General features: G+C 34.6%; 3 protein-coding genes across 3 annotated transcripts; 1 reads left to right on the top strand and 2 right to left on the bottom strand.

The window, feature by feature from the left end:
- Nucleotides 1-8,023: 8,023 nt before the first annotated feature.
- Nucleotides 8,024-9,900, bottom strand: PID2 (AGC (cAMP-dependent, cGMP-dependent and protein kinase C) kinase family protein). Its single transcript, XM_059576255.2, has 2 exons — nucleotides 9,247-9,900; nucleotides 8,024-9,119 (listed from the first exon to the last, which is right to left on the bottom strand). The coding sequence occupies exons 1-2, from the start codon at nucleotides 9,819-9,821 to the stop codon at nucleotides 8,273-8,275; spliced, it is 1,422 nt and encodes a 473-aa protein (XP_059432238.1). The 5' UTR covers nucleotides 9,822-9,900; the 3' UTR covers nucleotides 8,024-8,272.
- A 7,568-nt stretch (nucleotides 9,901-17,468) lies between these two features.
- On the bottom strand, nucleotides 17,469-19,523 carry LOC132166257 (SH3/FCH domain protein). Its single transcript, XM_059577043.2, has 4 exons — nucleotides 19,393-19,523; nucleotides 19,203-19,285; nucleotides 18,977-19,067; nucleotides 17,469-17,748 (listed from the first exon to the last, which is right to left on the bottom strand). The coding sequence occupies exons 1-4, from the start codon at nucleotides 19,419-19,421 to the stop codon at nucleotides 17,718-17,720; spliced, it is 234 nt and encodes a 77-aa protein (XP_059433026.1). The 5' UTR covers nucleotides 19,422-19,523; the 3' UTR covers nucleotides 17,469-17,717.
- Nucleotides 19,524-20,643: 1,120 nt separating this feature from the next.
- LOC132165584 (GTP-binding nuclear protein Ran-3) lies at nucleotides 20,644-26,756 on the top strand. Its single transcript, XM_059576211.2, has 8 exons — nucleotides 20,644-20,783; nucleotides 20,926-20,995; nucleotides 21,430-21,486; nucleotides 21,619-21,736; nucleotides 25,447-25,536; nucleotides 25,644-25,823; nucleotides 25,918-25,995; nucleotides 26,402-26,756. The coding sequence occupies exons 1-8, from the start codon at nucleotides 20,781-20,783 to the stop codon at nucleotides 26,469-26,471; spliced, it is 666 nt and encodes a 221-aa protein (XP_059432194.1). The 5' UTR covers nucleotides 20,644-20,780; the 3' UTR covers nucleotides 26,472-26,756.
- The last annotated feature ends 371 nt before the right edge of the window (nucleotides 26,757-27,127 follow it).

The raw sequence follows: 27,127 nt of genomic DNA, 5'->3' as shown, positions 1-27,127 counted from the left end.
GAATATAAAAACTTAATCAGAAATTTTGCATCTAAAAAAGCGAGTAGAAGAATTTTTAAATAAATAAATAAATATATATATATATATATATATATATATATTACTTTAAAAAAAATGACTTTAAAAAAAAAAAAAAAAAAAAATTTGTTACTTAAAAAAAAAAAAAAAATTTAGGCCAAATTTCAAAGTTTTGCCTAAGGCCCCAAAATACGTTGAGCCGACCCTGATGATAGGACCTAGGGTTCTAAGCCAAGCCACCCCTAATACAATATCACAACCCCCCAAAGTGAGGACATAAAAATCAGAGGTGATAGTAGTACCCTATACCTTAATCGAGAGGAAATCGCACCGACCTTCGCTCATAACTTTTGTACCATTAGCTATCTTCACTTGAAGTTGCTGGGTCGGCAACATGCCCACATGGATTTTCTTCAAGATGGATGAATCAAGGAAATTATGCGTACTTCCCGAGTCGATTAGGATAACCACCCACCAATTCTTCACTAATCCCTCCAAACGCATCGTTCTCGGGCTCAATGATCTAGAAATGGCATTCAAAGAGATTTCGGGTTCAATGGTTGTTGGAATGGTAATCGAGGCCGTCACTGGTAGGGAAGGCTTAAAGGATCGTCTAGAGCTGATGAGATATTCTTCCTGTAATTTAGCCAACCCAAAGGCGGTGACAGGAGTCTGAGGATTCAACATTCGCAGGGGAAAATGAATTTCATCTTTGAGACCACCCAAGAAGCAACTCAGATGATTCTTATCAGAAATATCCCTCAAACAATTGGATAATGCTTCAAACTAGGTAGTATACTTCGCCACCGTTGAGGACTGTCGGAGATTCTTAAGAGCCTCCATTGAATCGTCATAGGTAGGACCAAACTGAACGAGTAAAGCCTGGAGAAAGGAGTCCCACATAGGAAATAGACCTGCCTCATCTGCGTATTGAAACCAGACCAAGGCTTCTCCTTCCAAGTGAAAAGATGCCATTCGAATTCTTTGGTATAGGGGAGTTTGGTAGTGATCAAAAAACTAATTCACCTTGTAAGTCCATGCTGATGGATTATCCCCATCAAAACTTTTAAAAACCAGATGCATGGTACAGGTAAGTATGCGCCTGTCATCCCGATGATAGTCATATTCCTCCTCCTCGAGGTAGCGTCTGTCGTCCCTATCACGGCGTCGCTCATGGTCTTGGTATCGTCTTTCTTCTCTTGCCGGAATTAATGAAGGTAGCTGATACCCACGATGAGGTTCATAAACCTCTGCCTCATCTAGACACCGCCAGCCATCTCTATGGTCTTTGCGGTCCGGTTTTGGGTATCGGCGCTCCTCACTTGCCAGAATGAGCAGAGGTTGAACAACATGGTCGTTCTCTCCCTGTGGTCTCTCCTGATGTGGGCGATTCTACTCTTGCTGTGACCAATTCTGGTTGGCAACCAGTGTACACAACATCTTAGAAACTTTCGTCAACTGTTGCTGAAAGGTGGTATTATGGGTTTGTTGTTGAAGAATAGCTTTTTGACATTCTTTCAAAGATTCAGAAATCTGAAAGAGACGAGTGCCATCAGACATGAGAAAAAAAAAAAGGGAAAATTACAGTTTACCCCTCAAAGTTGACAGCGTTTTTCAATTCGAACACCAAAGTTTTAATTTTTGCAGTCCATCCCCCCAAAGTTCTAAATTTTTGCAATTTGACCAATTTTATCAAAAACTTCCCATATTGCCCCTAATTTTTATTTTTTATAAAAAAAATTAAAAAAAAAAAAATTTAGGGTGGCTATGGTCATCTGGTCATTTTTGCACCCCCAAATTTGTTTTTGTTTTCATAAAAAAAAAAAAAAAAAATCAGGGGCTATATAGGAATTTTGGGATGATATTAGTTGAATTGAAAAAAATTAGAACTTTGTGGGGGTGGATTGCAAAAATTGAAATTTTGATGTTCGAATTGAAAAACGCTGTCAACTTTGGAGGGGTAAACTGTAATTTTCCCAAAAAAAAAAATTAAATTTTCTGTTTTTAATGGAAGCAAGGGAGGAGAATCGTTGGCTCTCTGATACCAAATGTAAAGGGCTTAGTTGGGTTGCTGGATATTTTTAGGTATTTTCTGCTATGGAAGAGTGGAAAAGATGATAATGGCTTAAATAGATATTAAGTAAGGAGCTCTTTGAGAGGCTCAATCTCCTGGATACAAGCAAATTCTCAGATAATTCTCAATGCCTTCTCCTACCCATTGGAGCCCAATATGTAGGCTCAATTATGTTCAAAAGATTCTAACAGAATTGCGCATTTCACACTCTTACAAATATCTTCCCAAAACGCAATACAAGCAAAGCAAAACGCAAAAACAGATAAAAACTAAATACCAAGAAAGATAACAAAATGCAGAAAAGAAAAAGATGACAACTCCTTATTCTGGATCTTTCTATCGAGCCATCCAAGCAAGACATGTGCCACCCAAGTAAATTGACTAACCAGCCCTTAGTCTCTCTATTTACTCCCAACCATAGGTGAGCCCGTAACAATTTAAAGGTGCATCTAACGGTGTCACTTACTGAACCAATAAAACTTTATCTGAAATTTGCCTACACTAACTAAAATTCTCTGTTTAGTAAAAGGAAATGCAATACCACAAAATAGAACAAGAAAAGGGAAAATAAATTTTGGCTGTCTCACCAAAGAAGAATAGAGTATCTCATTTCAGTGAAAGCATCCCGCTCAAGTAAATAGTTTAAAATTTATATAACTCTTCATTGACTAATTTTCACTAATTGGAGCATATCAATATTTATAGGCTACTTAATCGATAAAATAGAAAGACAAAAGAATATAATTACTAGCTACTTATTGATGACTAATTCTAAATACTTAAACTCTTATTCTACTAGATTTTTTTTTTTTTTTTTAATAAATGCTGATCTAAAGGCTGATGAATACTATCACATTAATCCAATGAGATAAAACTAAGATTGAACTGGGGAGTTGAGTATGCCCCATTACTACTTATTTGGTAAAAAGTAGGGGTAATTACCTTTTTTCCTCCATCAATTACAACACATTTTTATTTTCTTCACATGAACTACCAACTGTACCACCCGCCTCCCATGAACTACCATTTGTACCTAAAACTCCATTTTCGTCAGTCAAATGAGTTAATTCAGATGGTCAAAGTGACAATGCGTTATAGTTCATGGGGCAAAGTGACAATGCGTTGTAGTTCATAAGGGCAAAGTGATAATGCGTTGTAGTTCATGGGGGCAAAATGACAGGTTGACCGTCTGAGTTAACGTATTTGATTGATTGAAGAAGAGTTTTGGGTACAAAATAGTAGTTCATGAGGTCGGTTGGTACAGTTAGTAGTTCATGCGAGAAAGTGAAAATGTGTTGTAATTGATGGGAGGAAAAGGTAATTACCGGGCCCTAAAAAATAATTTTACTAAGTAAACTCTTGTATAATTGTCATATGACTAGATGACGTAACCGTAAAATTTAGTCATTGAATTGTTTAAATGCTAATTTTTACTGTTTAAATCATTCAATTTTATGGTATTTATACACGAGTCTACTAAATTACATTAGTTAACATTGAGGACTCCATTGTTGGACAGCTGTTGTGGACTTGGACTTTTTGGGTCATTTGTTGTCTTCTTCTTCTAAATAGAACTCCAACACCAACTAGAACTCTATTTGGAATATATAGAATTCCAGTACCATATATTACTACTATTCCTCACGTTTCCCCTTCATATTCTGCATCAACATAAACGGAAGGAATCGACAGTGGTCCATAAAAGAGAAGAAAAAAACAAAGAAAAGTAATAAGATTTCAAAATCAAATGATGAATATAATAGCCCCTGTCTCTTTCGCAACGTAAAATTCCAAGTGGGCACGAAGGCTCGCGTGCTGTTGCAGCTGACCACTGACAGTTTCAGTCATCAATGGCTTACACGAAATGGTTATTGTTGAAGCCAAAACTCCACCCATTTGACCTTTCTACGCCGTTGACTGACTCAAAAACCATCTATTCTCATTTGACGTATTCTGTGATTCCATTTACTTTTCTTCAGTATTATTGTTATTTATTTGCCAAAAAAACAAAGGACAAGAATTTAATCAAGAAGTACATATATATATACTACCATCTCTGTTGTGTCTAATGCTGCTGGGCTGCATACTATGATTCAATGGCATCCAATAGCAGAGCCCTTTAATGGGTAATGATGGATATATATATATATATATATAATCTTTCTGACCCCTTTGAATACCATTCAGAAAATGCACTATTCCCATCATTCTGCCCTGCCTGTCATTTATATATCTTCTCCTTGCTAAAATATAAAGAATTACACTGTGGGATATATATATATATATCCCACAGTGTAATTCTTTATATTTTAGCAAGGAGAAGATATATAAATGACAGGCAGGGCAGAATATATATATTAAATTAAAAAAATAAATTGAAATGGGTGTGTTACGAGAATTTGAACCAAGAAATGGGATTATATAACTCCCACATGTACTGTGAAGTGGTCAACCATGGAGTAATGCTAAAAGAAATTTTTTTTAAAAAAAATTGTAAAGATTTTTTGCAATTTTTTTACTTTATTTGTATTTTGAAAGTTTTGGCAAAATTTAACGGAAAATTTTAAAGGAGGGAGGACACTGGAAAAAATTAAAAGGCCGATCGTTACCTTAAATTGAGAGTTTTTAAACTTTAAGAGGGTAACTTTAAAATGCGTGAAATTTAAAGAGTACTGTTTTGTGAAGTTTTTCAATTATTAACTTATTGATTAAATTTTTTTGTATAAATAATTATTTAACATCATATCTAAACAAAAGTTTTAAGTCGAATTTTATTTACATCATTTTTTTATTGAATATTTTACTTGTTAGGTTTTGAAAAGATCCCTTCAAAGTTCAAAACTCTCAATTTCACCCCTCAAATTTCTAATTTAATGCAATATACTACTTTCTGTTAGGATTTGGCGTTAAATCTTAACGGAGGTTATGAAAAATGCTAAAATACCCTCAATTTTTCTTCTTTTTTTTTTTTTTTTTTTTTTTTTTTTTTAGTTTTAGGGAAAAATCATACCTAGCCCCTAAGTTTTCATTTGGTTTGAATTTAGTCATTAAGTTTTCAATTTCAAGTATATGGTCATTAGGTTTTGCCAAATTTTAAAATAAGTCCCTATGTTACTTTATCATCAAAACTAACAGTTTGTCATATGTTACAACTCTCACTTGACACGTCATAAACACTCCAATGTAATACCACGTCAACAAGTATTAAGGAATTTATAAATAAATAAAAACAAGAGACCCAAAAAAAGCATCACAAGAAACATAAAATCTAAGAATTTAAAGAATAAACCCACAGTAACAGAAGACTTCAGTTCTGTTGGTGTGGCATTGTATTTAGGTGTTGATATGGACGTTGACGTGCCTTATGGGACATGAGTGATACTATAAGTCACTCTTATGTCACTCTTGTGTCACTCCAAGAATAATGTGCCTCTTAAAATCATTATTGAACTTGTTATTGATCACTATTGAATTTTGATCACATATTGATTTTTTAAAAGTCACTTCATTTTTTGAGTGACATAAGAGGGACTTCTAGTATTACTCATAAGACATATATGACAGATAACAAATTGTTAATTTTGACGATAAAATGATAGATAGACCTATTTTAAACTTAGATAAAAACGTAAGAACCTTATTCTTGAAATTGAAACCCTAAGGGTTAAATCCAAATCAAATGAAAACCAAAGAACTAAATATAATTTTTTTCCATAATTTGTAATATGAAATTAAATGTAAATTTGAAATTTTATAAAAGTTCTAGGAGTATAAATGTCATTTTATCTATTTTAACGTATGTTTAACATTAAACCTTAACGAATGGGGGTAGATTACATCAAATTAAAAGTTCGATGAGTGAAATTGTTAGTTTTTGAACTTTGTCTTTTCGGCTGTGTTTCGCAAAGGAGTGGGTTAGGCCGGATCCAAAAACTCAAAAAATTTCTCTCAAAATTAACATTAACATTCTTACTTTTTACATCACATCAATCACTTTTTATTACTATTTAATTAGAAAAATCACTATAAAACAAAATTTTCACTTTTTTATATAAAACATTCTTCCTTTTTTTCTCTCTCCCATCGATCAAATCTGCTATCAACTTCCTTTTTCAAGCCCTTTGCCAAATACACCATTCAAAACACGTTGAAATTCTGAGAGCCTTTGTAAAGTTTATTTATTTATTGAAGAGAGTATTAAAAATTAACAAAATAATTAAATTTATTATTATTTCTATAACTTTTAAGATAGCTTACCACTACACAACATAGAAAGGGTCCAAAGATTAGTTGTGACATTTTGATTAGTCTCGTCGGACACAATTCATTCAACAAAAACACCTCGGTTGTGATGTCACTCTTTTGACCATTCTTGTAAAACATTTTTTTTTCTGAGCTTATACCGTTCTTTTTGTATGTCTTTTGGCACCAGTGGTCCCTAATGACATCTATCTTTTCTTCGTAGAGTTTTATTTTTATTAACACAATTCCCAAGTTTTGTCCCTTTTTATCTTACTTCTCTCACTCTTAAAGTCCACCTCACTATTGATTAGTACTCCTAATTAAATTAACTAGGGTAATATAGGACAAATATTACGTTTAGTATTTTACTTTTTGTTAGCTACTTTTAGATAAGCACTATATGCATTCTTTTTCTGTTTTTTTTTAATCATTTCTCTTTCTCTTTGCTACAATCACTTTTCTCTCTTCTCTCTCAGTGGTTAAGAAAATAATAAAATATAAAATATGTTGAAGTTTGTATCCAAAAGGTAATAAGTAAAGTAAAAAATAATGCTTTTTGATTACCTCAAATGCATAGCAATTATATGGTCTTAGCAAATGTTTTGTTAAAGAATCATTTTTTCTATTTTAATTATCTATTTTTTTAAAACATTTATATTCAACAATATTTTAATTATTAATTTTTATTTTTTATTTAAAATATTATTTCTTTATTTATTTTTCTCTATTCCCAAAGAAGTGAAAGAACAATATTGCTTTTTATTATTATTATTATTATAGATAAGAATTTGGGGTAATTACCTTTTGTCCCCATGAACTACAGCGTCCTGACACTTTTTTTCCATGAACTATCAATTATGATACTTGACACTATCAAATTATCATCTTATGACAAAAAGCCTAATTCTGTCAATCAAAGAGGTTAAAATTGACGGTCTTAGACTGACGGAATGAGACTTTTTGTCATAAGATGGTAGTTTGATGATGTCAGGTGTCATAGTTGGTAGTTCATGGGGAGAAAGTGTCAAGGCGCTGTAGTTCATGGGGACAAAAGATAATTACCCCTAAAAATTTATGAAGTTACAATGCTCAATAAATCTTTAGTCATTTTGTCGAGCTTAATATGAATTTAATATTGCTTAAGATGCTCTTATATATAACTTTCAAAAACATCAAATTTTTATGTCCCAAATCCTCTGAATGAACAAGTTTCAAGTCATTGGATTCAGCATAGAAACCTCAAATGATCAGTTTGGAAAACTTGATTCTCATGGCCGTAAAGAAGAGAAAGAAAAAGAAAAAGAGAGGAAGAAAGGAGAGAAAGGAGCAAGAAAACATGATGGATTTTTGTTTCTTTACTTTGTTCGGTGAAAGGGCACGTGAATGCGTGGATATAATAAAGTGCCCATAGCATCAACAAAGTAGGCAATCTTTTCAAACTCGAGAAAAAGAAAAGAGTTCATTTTTTTTTTTCATTTTATATTATTATTTCTTCCAGTCACAGAGAAGAGTAATTATTGTGATCACATGATTAACTCATAGAGCTCTCATGAGAATCACATTGCCACAATTATGGATCCCTCTCCTTTTACACATAAGCACGAATATTAATTATACACACAAGAGAGGGAGGGGGCCAACAGTTTCCTAAAGAACTAATATTCAATGCATATAATAAACAAATAAATCTAAATTCAAAGCATAGTGACCTGGTCTTACATCAATTATCTAAATCTTATCATTAGTAGGCAAAACAGAAGGAAAACAGCTCTTTCCTCGGTGTCATACATATGATATTTTGCTTTCTGTTTTACCTAACACTGTTATACAACTGTCATACGATCGAAATGACGTGATTTTTATTGTCATATCATCTCAATTGTATAACCATTGTATAACGATACACTGCTCTTTACCTATTTTTATTTATCTCTGCGGTTAGAAATAGTCAAAATGACGGGGGATTTGATATGGTTCCTCCCTCTCTTTCTTGCTTAATTTTGGTAACAAATTAGCTCTACTACTCCTAATCTTATGTAAATCAGTAAAAACCTCAGGGGGTTTAACCGACCTAATCAAAGCAAAATTCACACCCTTGAAGAAATCATGCCTCTTGATCTCAACAGAACCCTTCAAGCACCCAATTCTTTTCTTGGGATTCTTCACCAGCAGCTTGCTTATGAGGTCTTGAACTCTCACCATCTCTTCAAATTCCCTGCTGCTGCCGACACCAATTTTCGGAAATGTTAACGGCTGTTTAAGGATGTTGATGAGTGTTTTCTCATTGTTTTCTCCTTTGAATGGCGTTCTGCCGTACAACATCTCATACAAGAACACCCCAAAAGTCCACCAGTCGACTGCACTCCCGTGGCCTTGCCCGGAGATCACCTCCGGCGCCAAGTACTCGTGGGTTCCGACGAAGGATTTGGAACAGGCGTGGATTGGTTCGGCGACAAGTTCCTGGACATCATCAACGCGTTCTGTTATCGTAGTAACGTTGTTTGCTTTCTTTTTCTGTTTGGAGGCTGAGAAACATGACAGCACAGGCTGCATGGGCGCAACACAAGAAGGCGTTGAGCACTTTGCGTCCTTTTCGTTGGCTTCCGAGCTCCGTTTAGCCCTTAGGAGCTCCGGAACGACGTCGCATTTGAGTGAAAGATCGAAATCCGAAAGCATAATGTGCCCATCTTCTCTCACCAGTACATTTTCCGGCTTAAGATCTCTATAAACAATACCCATCATGTGCAGATACTCTATCGCAAGGAGTGTCTCAGCAGCATAAAACCTGTCACATCATTTGCATAGCAATAATGTTATTTAATAAACTACAATGTAAATGACAAAAATCTCAAGAGTTACAATTATCATTTCTTCTTTAAATTATAAGTTATAATAAAATAAGGAAGACTTACTTAGCAGAAGAAATGCTAAAGCGTTTCCCGGGCTGTCGTTGTCGGGCGGCGTACAAGTCGCCACCGGGGCAAAACTCCATCACAAGGCAAGAGTAGTGAGAAGCGTCAAACTCGGCGTATAAAGTGGGGAGAAAAGGGTGATCAAGCATACCCAAAATTTCCTTCTCCATTTCAGCTCTCTGCAGCTTCTTCCTTATGGCGAGCGCTTCTTTGTCCACCACCTTCATGGCGTACAAGCACTGCGGCAGCCCCACCACCGGGTTCCGAATCTGGCAGAGGTACACGTTCCCGAGGTCTCCGCTGCCGAGGCGGCGGAGGAGCCGGAAGTGGTCGAGCCCCACTCTGCCTATCGAGCTCCGGAGCCGCCTCACGGCTTCCCATGCGGCTTGGTTGGCCTTGTGAGGCTTGTGGGAGCTTAGTAGAGAGGTGTCAGTACTGGAGGAGCAGACGGAAACCGAGCTGCGGCGGCTGCCGAAGCTGAGGTTGCTCATCCAGCTCCGGCTAGAGTCCGGCACGGTTATCGAGGAGGAGCAGCTGCTGTCGTAGTCCGATTCGTCTCTGGAAATGGTGGCCATTTTTTGTTGGGGAACATGTACGAGTAATATTGTTTGTGTGAGAGGTTTGGTTGCTTTCTCAGGCTTTTTATATACACGGAGCCACAGAGGGCAGAGGCTTTGAATTATGTAAAAGATGGTTTAAATTTAAAGGAAGTTAACAAAATGCTACTTTATCTAATAATAAACTATGTGCTTCTAATAAACGTACGTGGTTACATACATGCCACTAAGTCTCACACTGTTGCCAATGTATTGGGTAACAATGGGCCGTATGAGCTACACCCTACAAACACAGTAAGTGTGGCAATTAACTAGGACGGGTTGGAGCCATGTCGATGCTATATAGATCAATTTTAATTTAATTTATTTAATTAAATGAGTCATGTCAATTAATTATAACTCGCTAATTTCATGATAGATACTTCATATTAAAGAGTTGTTTGGTAAACATTATTCCACCCCTAGATATGGGTCATATTTTGGTGGAAAAAAAAATATGAGAGTAATGATTGGTATAGAAAAGTGAAAAAGTGATATTAAAAAGTGAAAAAAAAAAAAAAAAAAAAAAAAGAAGTTTTTTAGTGATTTTTTTATTTGAATAGTAGTAAAAAGTAAATTGTGTGATATAAAAAGTGATGATGTTTTGATGTTGATTTTTTCGAAGAAAAAAAAAAGATAAGAATAATATATGGGGGTAGGAGCTGTTAAACACCCTCTAAGTTTGTATATGTCGTGTGAAAATATAAAAAGGTTATAGGTAAGGTATAATTTTATATGTTTGCTTTTATAATTTTTGAATTGATTATGAGAAGATTAAAAATTGGAAATTAAACTTTGAGTGTGGCTAGGTTTACTACAATTTTTACTGTAATTTTTTATATGAATTAATGTCGCACATATCATGTTAGTCACAAAGTCCATATGATATTTAATTATTTTATTAACTACTAAACAATTAAATTTTAATATTTAAAAGAAATTGATAGTTTGTAAGGAATTGTATGTAGTAGTAGGAAATGGCTAGGGTACTACAAAGTCATTTACAAATTGACGTGGCAATTCATAATTAGTGAAATAATTAAAAGAAATTGATAAGTCATATTTTTTGCCTAAATGATTTCACCAATTATGAAGTACTCTCACGTCCGTTTATAAATAATTTGGAGAAACTTCACTTAACCCCTCTGAACTTCCAATATTACATTTACAATTACATCGATCCTAAACTTAAAAAACTCTCAATTTAGTGTATCCATATTTCAAAATTTTCAATCTCACCCCTCGGTTAGGATTTGACGAATGGGTAAATTCTCAAAATACCCTTTCTTCTTTTTAGAAAAAAAAAAAAGAAGGTATTTTGGGACTTTTGACGGGATTTATTGAAATATTTTTAAGTTTAAGAGAATAATTACAAAAGCAACGACAATTAGAGGGTTCAATAAAGTTTTCTCAAATAATGCGGTAACTCCAACACGAACCTTGATGGTAAAAATTGCAATTCCAAGACAATTATCCTTAAACTTTAGTGAGATTCCGATGGAGTTCTGCGGCCAAGTACAAAGACATTCATGTCTAGAGAGAGACACACACATGTGGCGCAAATGGTGAAAGAACCAGTTGAAGGTTAATGTTTTGTGTTTGTCCTGGTGCTCCGCGGCTGAGCCGGGCAGAATCCGCAGGGGGCAGGGGCAGGGACAAAGCTAGCGCACTGGAAGAGAAAAAGAGGTTTGATGTTGTGTTAGGCATGCCAACTGACACAGCCACTAGGTTTTGTTCGTTCAAAGGTGGCTTCCAAAAAGGAATGTCCATAGCATTTTCTTGAGTCATCATCGATCTACATAGAAAAGAAAAGCATTGTAACTTGCAATCCCCATTAATTATTTTTCTTATGATTAATTTATCTATCTCTTTTTATTTGTATATCCCTTTTCTTTCACCTCTCTCCATCGATCTGTTAATATATATTTAATTTGCAAATTAACTAACTCTGATGCAATATCAAGTATCAGAGATATTGCAGTACCATTTCCCACATGCTGCCAATTCAATGCCACACTTATTATCCTACCATTTCTTCCACTCTTTCTTGCTATATCTAACTTTTTCTCCAAACCCATTAAAAAAAAATATATATAATAATAATAATAAGGGTAACTCCTGAATTACCATGCGATTTGACAAGTTTCTCAAACTTCAAAACTTTTTAATTTGAACTCTTGAACTTTTAATTGCAGTCAATTTGAACCCCCTCCTTCAGATTTTAAACATTTAAAGTGAAACAATGACGTTTATACCCCTGAATTTTTTATAAAATTCCAAATTTACCCATAATTCCAAATTAAAAAAATTAAAAAAACGAACATCAGGGATATTTTGGTCTTTTTAGGTATTGCCGTTAGAAGTTAACCGCTAAATCTGACGGACGAGTTCAAATTGATTGCAATTAAAAGTTTATGGGTTCAAATTGAAAGATTTTGAAGTTTAGGGAGGCTTGTCAAATCGTATAGTAATTCAGTGGTTTAAAGTTACTAATTATTTGTTGAATTGCTGAAAATTTTGATTTTGAGCTATCTAATCATCTATTTGGGCAAGAATCGTAATCCCTCTTAACCCAGTTTTTGTACACATAAATAAAATTTCTTGGCATTTTTGAGTGTTCATAATCCGGGGTTCTCTTTATTAATTATTTCGTTTTGTCATTTTTTTTTAAAAATAAAATAAACAGCATTTTCTCTTTTTGTTATTTTCATGCAGGGAATTCCACGGTCAAAAGCGCTTGTTATTTTGTGTTAAAAGTGTTGTACACCGAATTTCAAGATTCGTTTCCCAAAGCAATAATTATGCAAGGCGCGGTTAAAACGACTTCGTTTGGCATCCAAAAAACCGACGTCATCGATTACGGTGCTTTTGGTAATTTTGTTTGTTTCTTTTGTTAATTTGTTGCCCGGAGCCGGAGACCGGAGGGAGCTGTAGAAAGCTGGACGGGGTGCACGAAGCACCCGTGCCCCAAATTCATTTCCACCTCAATAGTTGTATAGGTAAACTTTATACACCCGATTTACATCAATCTTTGAAACTTTATGACATTCTTGTAATGCATGTGAGCCCAACAAGGGGACCTGTATTGGGTCCATCAATACCCACGCCTTTACACGTGCCACATTTATTTCTTTTTCACCATAACTTCAATTTTTTTTAAAAAAAAAATTATATAAACAACTTCTTTTTGTATTAGTGTCAAAACTAGCGGGCAAGGCAGCTAGAATGGAAATTTATGTTCGCGTGTTAGGTTTGCAGGTCGTGTCGATGTATGAATATAAGATTATATAGGTTAATTCTAATCTTACAGTCCTGACCCATCAACCCTAATTCGTTAATTTTGTGTTGAATTCTTATTGAGTTTATGAGTCATGTCAAAAATTGTCAGGGGTAATAATCCCCCTTGATTTTGAAATTTTTTCTTCAACCTTTTAAAAAAAGGTTAAGAGCTATATATGCAGAATTATTAACAATTTGAATAAATCAACTAAAAAGTCACAGGCTGCCCGAGCCTCCGCCCCTAGTTCGATCTCTAATTTGAATGTTCTATTCTTCTTCGGTTATGAGTTAGATTTATAGAATTAGTATTCCACACCTTCTTTTGTTTTTAAAATGGAACTAGCAAATAAGTTCTAGGTGTGTAATCTCTCTTGAATTGAAAGTTAAAACATAGCTTTTTCAAGATATTCCCATTTTAACACATGAAGTGGGCATCAAGGGAGGAGAATAATTACCTCTTTTGGTCCCCAAGCAAAGCAATCCATGATTAAATGGAGCCATTTTTAAAAGTTGAGGTGGGTAGAAGTAGGACACACAAACTAACTTCTTATGGGGGTAATAATATAGGCGCGGAGTGTAATCAAAACAAACCTCCTTTTTTTCTCTTCCCTCTTTTCCTTCCAAATAGGTACATGTTCTTCTCTTTTCCTTGCTCTTTTTTCAATAGGTTTATAAAAAAGAGACATGCACTCTATGTAATTTGTTAGAGCAATTTTTTGTACAGCCTGACTGTCGATGGATTATCTGCAAAATAATAAGAGTGTCAAAAGGTCATTGACCTTGGCCAAAGATACTCTAATACTTAAGTTGGCATTATTGTATAGAGTGGGAATATGCAATGAGTTCAGAGTTTTTAAGAGGAATCAATCAATCCCTTTACCTGATAGTTGATAAATAATGGTTTGTCCACGTTTAGATTGTGGTTGAGAGATAGTGGAAGGCAGTTAAAAAATAATCTCCTAAAATATTTGAAGTAGCTAGGTTATAGTAAAACTATTTATCTACATGAGGTTGCTTGAGTGGGACCCATAGTAAATTTTTTCCCCAACGTAATTGAATTTGTGATCTCCCCTTTCACCTCTCATAATTTATTGGAAAATTTCACTTAACCTCCTTAACTTTCATCACATTTGTAATTATTCTCCTAAACTTCAAAAACTTTCAATTTAGTGTATCTCTCTATTTTTTTTTTCCCTCCTTTAGGATCCTAACGGAAATGTGCCAAAATTCCTAAAATACCACTTCTTTTAGGAAAAAAAAAATATATATTTTAACGATTTAGGCATTAGTTATGATTTAATGGAATTTGCAAAAATACTCACGCTTGAATCTTTGAACTTTTTTTTTTTTTTTTTTAAAAAAAATGGTATTTTGAAAATTTTAGTAGGTTCTCTAATTTATAATAAAGGTGACGTTTTTTAGTTCAAAGAACATTGAACTAATCTGGGTTTTATAGAGTAATAATCTGGTTATATTATTGCATAATGGCTTTATCGATCTAATTATATCCCCCACCCCCACCTTTTAGCTTCATATCAATTGACAAGAAAGATCAACTTATCAGTCTGAGTCGAGACTTCTTGTCACTTACCCCATTCCATATGCTGATCTTATGGCCCCATTAGCTCTCTTTCTTTCTTTCTTTTTTCCTCTTTTTATCATCATCTATCACAAGTGCAATCAATGAATCCGAAGAAAATTGTGCACATAGTTTTCATGCAAAAGAAAAATGAAAAAAGAAAGAAAATGTAGGGTAAGGTTAAAAAGAAGTGGATGTTGGGGGAAATCATAGCACATTTTGTCCTGCATTTGATGGGATTTGGACCTCTACAGAAATTCTCTATAATTTTTGCTTTGTACGTTTCTTATATAACAATTAAACGTTTATCATTTTCCCCTCTTCCTTTCATTTCCCCCCACTTTTGTCTGCAGGATCTTATCATTTTCATTTTTGGTTGCAATTTCAGGCAGCATAAGCTAGCAAAATTGCAGTGTTGCAGGGTGGCAAATATTTTGGAAGACTCAAAGCTCCATCACTTGCCCCATACATTCTTATCCCCCGACCATGAGGATCATTAAAAAAACTCTCTTTAGATTGACCATGTTTTTTGCATTATATTATATAGAAATTGAAGTACAGATGCAATGCTTCATTCATGTTTCTGTTTGGGAATCCGTAGCCATGAATGGGCAATACAAGGAATGGCAGGTAATAATGCAAAAGTCATTCACTGGATTTTGTAATCTATCCTACACCATAGGTTATAAGGAGAGGGCAAGACTTATTCAACGTGGGACATTTGGGATCATTACATTTCATCACGCTTTCGAATCTGACATTCACGACGGCCCACTCTATCAACATTGACCCGATGGTAGCTTTTTTCTTTTTGAAGGCTTTGAGTATCTACCGGTATTCGATGAATTAACACTATGCTCATATATGTCACCCCCTCTATGAACTCACCTATAAAAATCGACTTACAAATAGATAGTGCCTATAAGACACTTGAGATCGTAACACGCCGTTACTTGTGGTTATGGGCCATTTATGGCTCACTAGAATGTGCATAAAAACTATAGAAAATAAAGGGGGAAAAGAACAGAAAGAAACATCACATTGTTACTTATTATATAGAAATTAAAGCATGAATTTCAGTGAAAGTGGGGGCAAATTCAAAACGGATATGGATGCAGATACCGAGGGAACTGAGCTTGATCTTTATATGTCTTGGATTTAGTGATTTTTTGGGACATATCATCATGGGCACTGCAGCTTCAACTCATGGGTTCCAAAACTTGTGTTTTGTTTTTATGCTATCTATTCTTATCAATGCTTTTAGATTTCCCAACCATCTTATTTTAAAAAATATAATAATTCTAGAGAAGGGTGGAAATTATATATCAAATAGAGAAAAAGCATGGAAATCGAAATGAAAACATGTCCATGGAAACTTACAAAGCAGTTTATATGATCGAGTAGGTCTTATTTTGTGTTATTATAATTATAAGTATTTTATATTTTTATAACGGTGATAATAATTGTCTTTTCTCTATGAGAGTTTTAGGTGGTCGGACTCAACTAATAGCTTGTCTAGTTGGTCGGGAACATAGGAAAATGAATGAAATGATTGTTCACCGGCCACAAAGAATAGTGCATTAGCTAATGATACTCTTGATTTTAACTCTCTCTCTAATATATTCATGTGTTTTTTAAACACGTGGGAAATACATTAGATCATCACAACATGTAGAAGAGAATAACTTTGATAGGAATTTGGTATTGAGAGAATGACACGTCAGCATATAATGATAAAAGTAAATCTTTACCTTTCTCTATCCCTTGCCGATAAAAAAAAGTACCCGTGAGAAAAAAATAAAAAATCATATTCTAAATAATCGGAGCAAAATCTACCATCTCAACAATATTTGCACTTTCCAAACTGTGTTTCTTGTTTTAAATTTGGTGCTTTTGTATTTTAAAAAAATGCAAGTATTGTTGGGATGGTACACTTAGCTTTTTGTTGTTTTATCACCTATGCTGGTGTGTCATCTTCTCAATGGAAGGTACAAAGGACTTGGTTCGTGCCAAGTTCCTATAGAAGTTATTCTCCATATGAGAATATTAGGAAGTATAAAATTACAATTAGAAAAAGGAAATATAGAGGATCTAATATGATGGATGGACAAAACCTTGGCCATTCCCAACTTGCACCATGTCAATCCTGGTGTACTCGAGGGCAGAACTATGTATTAGCTTGATGGCACTATTGTCCTCCCAAAATTTAAAAATTGCCCCTAAAATTTATGTTTTTTATGAATCGTCCCCCCAAAATTATTTTTTACACCCAAATTTTTATTTTTTTATTTTTAAATTTTGTCGCCCACCCTTAAATGTCTGGTTTCACCCCTGGGTGTACTTCTCAACACCATCTATATAATTCCATCATGAATAGAGTTAGGCAAAGAAGAATTATTAAGAAACTTTGTGTGTTGAGGCGTTTTCTATTATCAAGATAACATTCAAGCATGCTTAAAACAAATGAAGGTGAAAGTTCACGAAAACATTGTTAATAAACTCCATAGATGCCTGCCATGGCAAAAAGCCAAAAACCATACATACATTTTCTTCCACCCCTGCTACTTCTCAGATTCTAAAAACTCCAATCAAAAGGACCTCTCTTTGCCACAGCAAAAACTACATCCCCATGTCAGATGCACCATGACAGGCATTCTATGGAGTCAATAACACCAAAGCAACATTTTAAAACTATATACGTGGGAAGAAAAAGGGGGCAGACTTAACCAACACATGTATCATGTCCCATCTAGCATCTCAAACATCAATGATTTCAAATAACTGAGCATTTGTGATATAGAAAAGCAGCTTCAGCATTTGGTAATTATTTCACTTGCAATAAGAAAAGTATAAGATGCAGCAACCACTAATAAATCAATGTGAAAGATACAATATCAAAATCGCCCTAATCTATTCATGGAGTTACCAGAACGTCTGAGCTGCACAAGGTACATAAACCAATTATGGTTGAAGAAGCAATGTAGGCAATCAAATGTCTCAAACCATGCTCCACACATTCACTTGCTCTCGATATCGTATTGATCTGTACTGAATATGTCTATTAGGGAAATACAAAAAAAATTTACAGGTTGCTTGTCAACAGTAAGACAGGTTTCAAGACAAAATAGAATGAATGACAGATTCTTTATTAGAATTGCAATAAGCATAGTTGTAGTTCCTCAGCATAGTGTCTTATTTGGTTGGTTCAGTCCAGGTAATATAAGAAAGCCAGTGCAATTAAAAGATAAAAGCTTAATCTAAACATACTCAGAGCCAAATCCAAATCTACTTCCATCGAGGGAAAAAATAAAGAGAGAACAGAGGAAAACTAAGATGTTCTTTCTTTTGTTGAATTGATCCATTTACTTGCAGGTAAAGGTGCAACACATCATGCAGTTTACAAATAATGTGGCTGATAGTTATGCCAATAGTCCATGTACTGAAGTATTGCAACATATTTCTTTAGGAACTTATCGACTTTGCTCTCTAGTTGAATCTCAGAAGCAACTCTTTTCCAAATATTTGCTTATCTCCCCCCCCCCCCCCCCCCCCCTTTTCTGAGAAAAGAGACTAGACTCAGAGTCTTATTTAAGAATGTGCTAGAGTCTATTCCCCACCCTCCCCCCCCGCGCTTCTATGAGAAAAGAGACTAAGCTCAGAGTCTATTGAGATTGTGCTAAAAAGTGATTTGAATACATGAAAAGCTTCTTTCTTTCTTTCTTCCTTTTTTTTTTTAAAAAAAAAATTATTTTTTTAATTACTTTTTTGCTTTAAAAAAAATCCCAAAAACTATGTTTTGGGGAAAACTTGAAAATGAGGCTTTTTCTATTGACAAAAGCTCTATGTCCCAAAGCAATCCCACTCTCAACAATAAACAGCCAGCAGCTCAGATATAAAACTCAAAGATACTTTTCTTATGAAATAATCATGCAGATAAATACCCATAACTTCCACTGACAAATATGATTTATATACTTTCACCAAAGCATTCTCCCCGTACTGCTAATATTCCAAATCCCTTTTGTGAACCAAACACCAAGCAAAATCCTACTAGGACTTACCGAATCTAAAAATCAAAACTTCTTTGAGGATCAAAGAATGATAAAATTCAAAGATATGAGCATGCTGACATGCTCTTTACGTAGAGATATTACTCTTTCAAGAACCCTTTTGACGACGAAAACAATCTCCATTCACAACATGATCAATTAGTAAAAGAAACTGGCAATCAGATAACATAGTAACACAAATAATATATGTAAATTGAAGAGGATACACAAGATAAAGTCCATGAGCAAACGCCCCTGCCAGCACAATCGTAAACAAACGGTCCCTCAAAACAGGATTCTTCCGCAGCGACAGTCGAACTGAAAATCAAAATACCCACAAACTAAAATACAGAATAACCAATGCCCGTACAGGAAATATGACCCAATTCAAAAAAAAAAAAAAAAAAATTTTACCAATAAATATATTGAATTAGAAAGAAATAGGAGACTTACTGAGAGGAAGGACAGGGGCATAGACAAGGGGAACCAAGAACTTATAAGCAGGTCCCTTGTTTTGCCTTCTCATAGCAGCCTCCCTTTGTAAAATTTCATGCACCCAAATTGAGAAACAATAATGAGATTGATGGGTTTTAGGAACAATATTGTCAAACATATCCATGGGTGTGGGTTTTAAGGAACTTACTGCTTTGAAGGATCGGACGGCGAGGCCATGGCGGGCTCCTCAGGTAAGAGATCTGGTGAGAGATTGCAAAAAGTCTCTGTAACAATTGCCCCTGCGATACTGCAACCTGCCACAGGTGCAAGGAGTTTACGTTTTGGGCTTTCCTGCTTGTGGCAATAATCAGTTAGGTACTTGAACGATGTGTCGTTTCAGTATGTTTGATTGTTTGAGACGTCGCTTTAGTGACGTTTGTGCCGTTTTGGGCTCTTCTTGGTCACCACTATTAGTGGATTGAAGATTTCATAGAATATTATGCCTAAACCCCAAATAACTATAGTATAATTATGTTTTTTTTTTTTTTTTTATATATATATATATAAAAATATAATTAGTCTCAATTATGATAAAAAGTTAGTCAATTGTCTTTAATTAATGCTCTTTAATTAGGGCCCCAATTAAGATAAACATAAATATAAAGAATTAAATTTTAAGATATTAAGACTTTAAAGGAAAGAAAAGAGAAAATTAAAAAGTTACATTAATTGCAATCCTAAAGCAGTTACTAAACTCAGAGTTTCATCTGAACTTAAAACCAATATATTGGCTAAGTTCGTTTATTAAATAATTTTTAAAATAAAGTAAATTTCGTTTTTGCAATTAAATTCTACATTAAAAAAAAAAAAAGAATTATATGTACGTCAACACAAAATATGACATATGTTGAAATTAAATGTCTACTAACAAAAATGAATTTTGTAAGTTATTTGAAAAAAATAAATAAATAAATAAGGGCGAAAGTTAAAAGGAATGATTTAAAATTAAAATTATATAATTAAATATTTAAATAAATAAAAAAATCCATACTTAAGTTTGTGCCTTAAGCCTCAAAATCTATTAAGGGTCTATTTGAGATTACGTTTAAATGGCTTAAAAGTACTTTTAACACTAAAAAAGTACTTGTTTAGTAAAAAAAATTAAAAGCGCTTTTAAAGGTCCAAAAAGACTAAAAATAACCAAAAAATTTTTTTGGCAAAAGCTTAAAAATGAAGTTTTTGCTCTAAAACTTTTTTTTGACTTAAAAGCTCTATTTCTTGAACGCGATCTCAAACAGCCCTTAGCGAACATTGTAGCTTGGGCGTCTAGATTTAAGCCACGCGTCCATTAATTTTGGCAAGTCTTTTGTTTAAAATAGAAAAAATATCGGGCCGTCAAGAGTTTCTAGAACACAGAAGAAGGAAACGAAATCAAATCCAACGGTTAAGAGAGTTGCGTCAAATTAAAGCCAGGAGGGAAACCTTATAAGGTTTTCTCCCTCCCCCTTCCTTTTGAAACACATCGCCGTCGTCATCTACCCTGTCATCTCGCTGCTTTCTCAAGTCTCAGATTACCTCTACACGAGGGCGCACCCAATGGTAAATCTCTCTCTCTGATTTTTGTCGCCGATCGCCGAGTCTGATGTGCATTCTCCAGCGTTAGGGTTTCGGACTAGGGTTTTAGCTCATCGATCTCGCTCTTGGATTTCAATTTTTTTTACTATTGAATTTGCTTTTATAGGCTCTACCAAATCAACAGACTGTTGACTACCCGAGCTTCAAGCTCGTCATCGTTGGTGATGGAGGCACTGGTAATTTTTCTTGTTAATTTTTATTTTTTGGTGAAAGTTTTGATTTTTTTTTTCACTGTTGTGTTTCAAATCATTAGATTAGACTTTGACTGTGGATGATATTTAGTTTGTGCTTTGTTTTTCGAAAGAAAATAATTTCGTGAATTATTATGCTTGTTAACGAATGACCAATTCCATTCTGTAAATTCCACAGTCATAGACCAATTGCATTCTGAGATAAAATTAAATCAGAGAGATTTTTACGGGGAAAAAAGTTTCAAGGAGCTTTATTGTTAAGATTAGGCGTGAATTTAATGTATGCACGTGTGTATGTTTCAGGGAGCTTTATTTTTTTTCAGATAAAGCTTTGTGTGTATGTATTTATCTATATGTATGTGTATTATTGGTATGGAGCAAGGTCGTTTGATTAATCCGAGTGTTTCTGAATGGTACAGGAAAAACAACATTCGTGAAGAGGCATCTGACCGGGGAGTTCGAGAAGAAATATGAACGTAAGGGGCCTTGACTGATGCCTTGCTTTTGATTTGGGGTTTATTTGTATAGGTTTATACTTGAAAAAAATATTGTTGTAGTATGATATGTTTGAAATTCTTATTCATCTCTATGGTTTTTATTGCAAATAGCGACTATTGGTGTGGAGGTTCATCCATTGGACTTCTTCACAAATTGTGGGAAGATCCGGTTTTACTGCTGGGACACTGCTGGACAAGAGAAATTTGGTGGTCTTAGAGATGGATACTAGTAAGTGAATTTTTTTAAAATGATTCATAAGATTGTTGTTGCCTTTCCTAGTCAAATTCTAATTCTAATTCTAATTCATAATATTGCTGTTGCCCTCTGTTAGTCGATTCAAAATTCTGCTTTACTTACTAATTTTACACTATACTAAAGTGTAGTGATTAACATCCTTCAGTGGGTTCTACGGTATATATGGTATCATGTTTTGAGTGCGTGAAATACCTAAATTTAAGGTTAAGGTCCTGTTTAGGCTCATAATCAGAAAATCTGCTGTTAGACATGTGTTACTCTCTTATTCAAACCCTTTAAAAGTTGTATGGAAAAAGTACTGTATGATGATCGATTGGTTTTGAGTTGCGAGTGAGAATAAAAGAATTGCCATGAATTCAATCTTTTCCCTTCTACCCCAAGCTCAATCAAATTCATGGAAATTGAATTTGAATGAACCTGTAGAGAGAAAAGTGGAAGGATGGAATTGAACTCCTTCATTAAGACTTAAGAGGGAGGTAGAAGAGCTGACGAACCAGTAGAGATTTTGGTGCATGTCTGCTGCTGCCTATTTGATTAAGAGCATTCCTAATGATCTAGCTATTCTTTAGCTAAAATTTGACTAGAAAACTCACTCTTTCTAGTTCAGCTAGCCACTTTCCAAAAGCACCCCACATCAAACTCTCTAAATCTTTCTCTACTCCATTAATTTTTTTTTCAAGTAATTTTTATATATCAAAAGCGTAGAGGGGCGCAACCCTAGTACAAAGGGTGTATATAAGTAATGTTTTTGATAAGTAATGTTTCTCTACTCCATTTAAATATTATTTTTTATTCTTACTTTATTCTTACTTTACTCTTACTTTACTCTTTTCTTCAAACGGTAATATTCTCCCAACAGTCCTATTCTCCCAACAGACTTATTTTTCCAATGGCCATATTCTTCAGTATAAATAAGACCATAAAACTCTTGCCATTTTCATTCTCCTCAAGGACCTCAACCCAACGATCCTTCTCAAGATGTATCTTACAAAGTGCCAATGAGCTATTGCATTTCTGATGGTGGTTAAGGTTGTGCTTTCAAGTCCTAACAGGTCTGTGTAACTTTGTTGGTACATTGATAAAGAGAATGATTTAAGAAACCTACTAAATTCAAAGGGATTATGCTTTTACAAAAATTCAATAGAAAGGATGTTTTCCAAGCAGTCTAATTCTATGTGATGTTCTGCCTTTCAAATATATACTACATCTAGACCAAAGAGGATCATCTTTGATATGTAGACAATATAATCATCTTGCTGCATGTTGCAAGCCATCGAAATTCATTGAAGGTTGTTTTCAAGTCCAATGGTATACAATCATCTGATTATTAGATCTTGTTAACGGAAAAACATTCTAAATGCCCACCAGTTGCCTCTCAGCAACATGCTCATGGCTTTCATGTGATACTTAGTACAAGTTCCCATATGAAATCAACAATATGCTGTGTACTTTAGACATCAGCAGAGATTGTAAATGGAAGCTGATGAGGAAGAGAATGAGCAACTAAAATGAGTTATTTGATTCACACTTCTAGGTACATGTTAAAAATAAAAAAAATAATCAGCAAAAGTAAAGAACCCAAGGCTCCATCAATTTAGGATTTACCTTTAAGCACGCAAAAATTCCTAGAAGTCCAGAACTGCAGCCAACTTGTAAGAACTGCCTAGTAGAGAGGTTAATTCTTAATTTGTACCATAAATAACTAACAAGTGTAGTACATAACTCAACTTTACTGCATCAACGAAGAAAGTACTCACAGAAGCACATGAGTGAGGAAGCTTATCATAACCCAAATCTCTTAAAAAGTGCAAGTAAAAAGATTTCTGTACCATGAAACAGATAAACCAACTTATAAAAATGACCTCTAAACAAAAAGCAATTACAATCTTTAATCAAAAGTCAAAACAGATAAACAAAACAGTCCTTTCTTCTTTTGGAAGGAGATAGAGGAGGCAGGGGAGAAGAAAGCTTGATCCATTTACTCTGGTGAATTATCCTAGATACAAGACCATCCCTTTTCTTCCCATTTTCCACGCAAAAAAAAATGTGGGGAAAAAAAAAAGAACGATAGAAAAGAAACAATAGTAAAATAATAATTACAGTAAGAATATGTAACATTAGACACAAACCAGCCGAACATCTTCAAGACTATTGAAAAAGCATAAAGAAAAATCAAACACTGCAGGAAGTAAAAAATTATTCCCAGAAAGATTCTTTTAATGACTTTCAAATTCATTAACAACTAGATACTAGAGAGTTGTTGAAAAATTTATCTAATCCATATCTTCAATTAAATCCAAGAACAAAATCCTGATAAAAAAATGTCAGCCATAATACAATTACAAACTACCAAGACTAATTCAGAAAAAAAAAAAACAAAAAACAAAAAACAAAAGTAACGAATCACTTGGGCTAAAGAGAACCCACTTGACCTGATTATACCAAATCCCACAATATAGAACCCCTCAAAGCTCACAGACCATACAATAACTAGCATCTTGTACGAAGAGACAAACAACCCACTTATTTCACAGCCTAGACCAAAACCCAGAAAGAAAAATCAAATAAATTGCATGAGAAACTCCAAAAGTGAACTCAACTAAACAAAGAAAGCAAAACCCTAACCTGAGCAAGAATTCTAACAAGATCATTTTAAAATTAAAATCTCAGTGATAAAAAGCTTAAAACTTTGCAATTTCAAAGAAAAGAGATCGTGCCCACCAAGTCAAACAGAATAACAAAGTTACATAAAGACACTTACAAAGAGAGAACAAAGAAGCTTCAGTTCAGTCCTGAACTGTTACAGCGTAATTTCTAAAAATACCCCTCGTTTTGGAACTGTAAAGATCGAAGTAGCCAGTGTGGTTTGCGTTCATTGCTGAGAAGCACCAGAGGAAGTAGATGGAGCAGAGTGGTGGTGATGAGAAGATGAGGGGGGTGTAGACCGGCTCACCAACGAGGTAGATGCCGAAGGTGACAATGGCGATGTAGAGGACAAGAAGAAAGCTGAGAGTGTGCGCGAAGAAGGCCAGAGGAAGTCTGACAACAGGCAAAATTACTTTAGCATAAGCCAATTCATTGGAGGGTATTTTAAGGGGACTAGCGAAAAGCTATTTTAGCTAGTTCACTAGAAATGCTCAAACAATGCCTACTAGTGTTAAGGGTTTCTTCTCATTTGTTGGAAAGTATAAATTTCACTTTTCCACTATTGATGTAACTTGTTGAAGACTTCCACGCTCTTGATTATTTTTTATTTGGTCTTGTTAAATCACCGTTGTTCTAGAAGCTTAAACTAGTTGAAAATTCTGAATTTAATTAATATTTTAATACGTTCCTTCTAAATTTTTTCTCAACAAATAAAAGCCCAACACCAGGAATATTTTACTTTAATGCGAGGTATAATGTGGAGTCAAGTTCGAATTTAAGATATTTGTTTTGCTTGAATCACTGGTTGTTTAAAAAAATTAAGCTAATAGAAAATGGTGCATTAAATAATTTAATTAATATCTAATAATTTTCTCCTTTTTTGTGTGTGTGTTTTTTTTTTCTAGCTTGGAGTTGTTTTCCCATGTTGATTTTCTGACTTGCTGGTTCTGTTAAGGATTCCTCCTGTCTTTCTTTTTTGTATCCCCTGTGCTGCCTGGTTGAAGGTCTTAACATAAAATCTCCTATTAATCTTGCAGCATTCATGGGCAGTGTGCAATAATAATGTTTGATGTTACCGCCCGATTGACGTATAAGAATGTTCCTACATGGCACCGTGATCTCTGCCGGTAAGTGCAACTATTTAACTCTAATATAATGCTTTATGGGTTATTATTTATAGATTTTCTTTTTCAATTTTGACATGGTATTAATCATTTCTCCGTTGCATTCCTAGGGTGTGTGAGAATATACCTATTGTTCTTTGTGGAAACAAGGTTGATGTGAGGAACAGGCAGGTAAAAGCAAAGCAGGTTACATTCCACAGGAAGAAGAATCTGCAGTACTATGAAATATCTGCAAAGAGCAATTACAATTTCGAGAAACCTTTCCTGTATCTTGCCAGGAAGCTTGCTGGGTAATGCAGTAGTATAATATCATTATTTTATTGCTATTGTGCAAATGTTGTAAATGAAACTTGAGATTGATGATTGTTTTTGTTTGTCATTTAGGGACCCTGCTCTCCACTTTGTTGAGTCTCCTGCTCTTGCTCCTCCAGAAGTACAAATTGACTTGGCTGCACAGCAACAGTACGAACATTCTCATTTGCCTTCTATTGCTTTTGTGTAGAATATTTTTATACTTTTTGGGATCATTATTTTTTCAACAAGAATGTTGAAAAGATTCCCTTAACAGTAACGCAAGTAGGGTCACTAGAATGTTCTCCATTTGGTTATTATTGTTGGTGGTACATTTAAAGGATTTTAGCAAGTATCCAGAAATCCCTTTTGAACACCACTTGATAAAAGCAAATGCACCTACCTGCCTTTCTTGAAACAAGTTGATTCTGATGCCTAAAATATTAAGTCAACAGAACAGGTTTTAATTTGCCACTGAGGTTTATTTGGAAATCCATTTGGTCACCTGTCTTATGGTATAAAATCATATAGATCCTTCATCTTCTACTCTCACTGTTGTTTGTGTTGCTTCCTACAGGCATGAAGCTGAGCTTGTGGCTGCAGCCAGTCAGCCTCTTCCCGATGACGATGATGATGCATTTGAGTGATCTGGAACTGATGGAGGACTCTCAATCCTTTTTCTTTGTCCTTTTATGCTGCCTTTACGTTGTTGTGCATTGTCTTCCTTGGGATCTTCAACAATATATGGTAGGGTTTGATAATTAGTATTATGGTCAGTTATGGAAACCATAGATCTTAGTGGTTAGGTTTTCCTTATAGCTATTGATTTGTCTATGTATGGTTGTGCTGGATTGGTCTGTGAGATTTGTTAATGGAGTCCCATGTGGGTGTTACGAGTTTTACTTCAATCAAAGAAGCATTTATGCGTTTAATTTCTTCGTTATTGCGTATGCCCTGAGCATGTTCTTCCTCGCCTTCACACTTTCATATGTAAACCTAAGAAGATATCCTCAACCAGATGTGTGGCACTGATAATTTATCCCGGTAATTCCAAAAATATCACAGAAATTTCATTTACACCTGACTACGATTCAAGTAACTCGGGGCCAAATTAACAAGCCTTTGTGCTCAATAAGTTGCTACTTTTTTAGTGTTAATCTTGGATGAGAGAATTAGAGGGAGTGGGGGTAGAAAAGAGAAGGGTGGGTTGTTGCAACATTTGTCATATTTGTCTCGCAATGTTTTTTAGTGTCTGTACTTGGAATAACACCAAAAATTTGGAGAGGCAGCCTCATCATCACAT

The sequence above is a fragment of the Corylus avellana genome, chromosome 11 (genome assembly GCF_965113065.1).
Source record: "Corylus avellana chromosome 11, dhCorAvel1.hap1.2, whole genome shotgun sequence".
NCBI lineage: Eukaryota > Viridiplantae > Streptophyta > Magnoliopsida > Fagales > Betulaceae > Corylus > Corylus avellana.
Note: the sequence above shows the minus strand (reverse complement) of the source record. Positions and strands in the feature narration are given on the sequence as shown.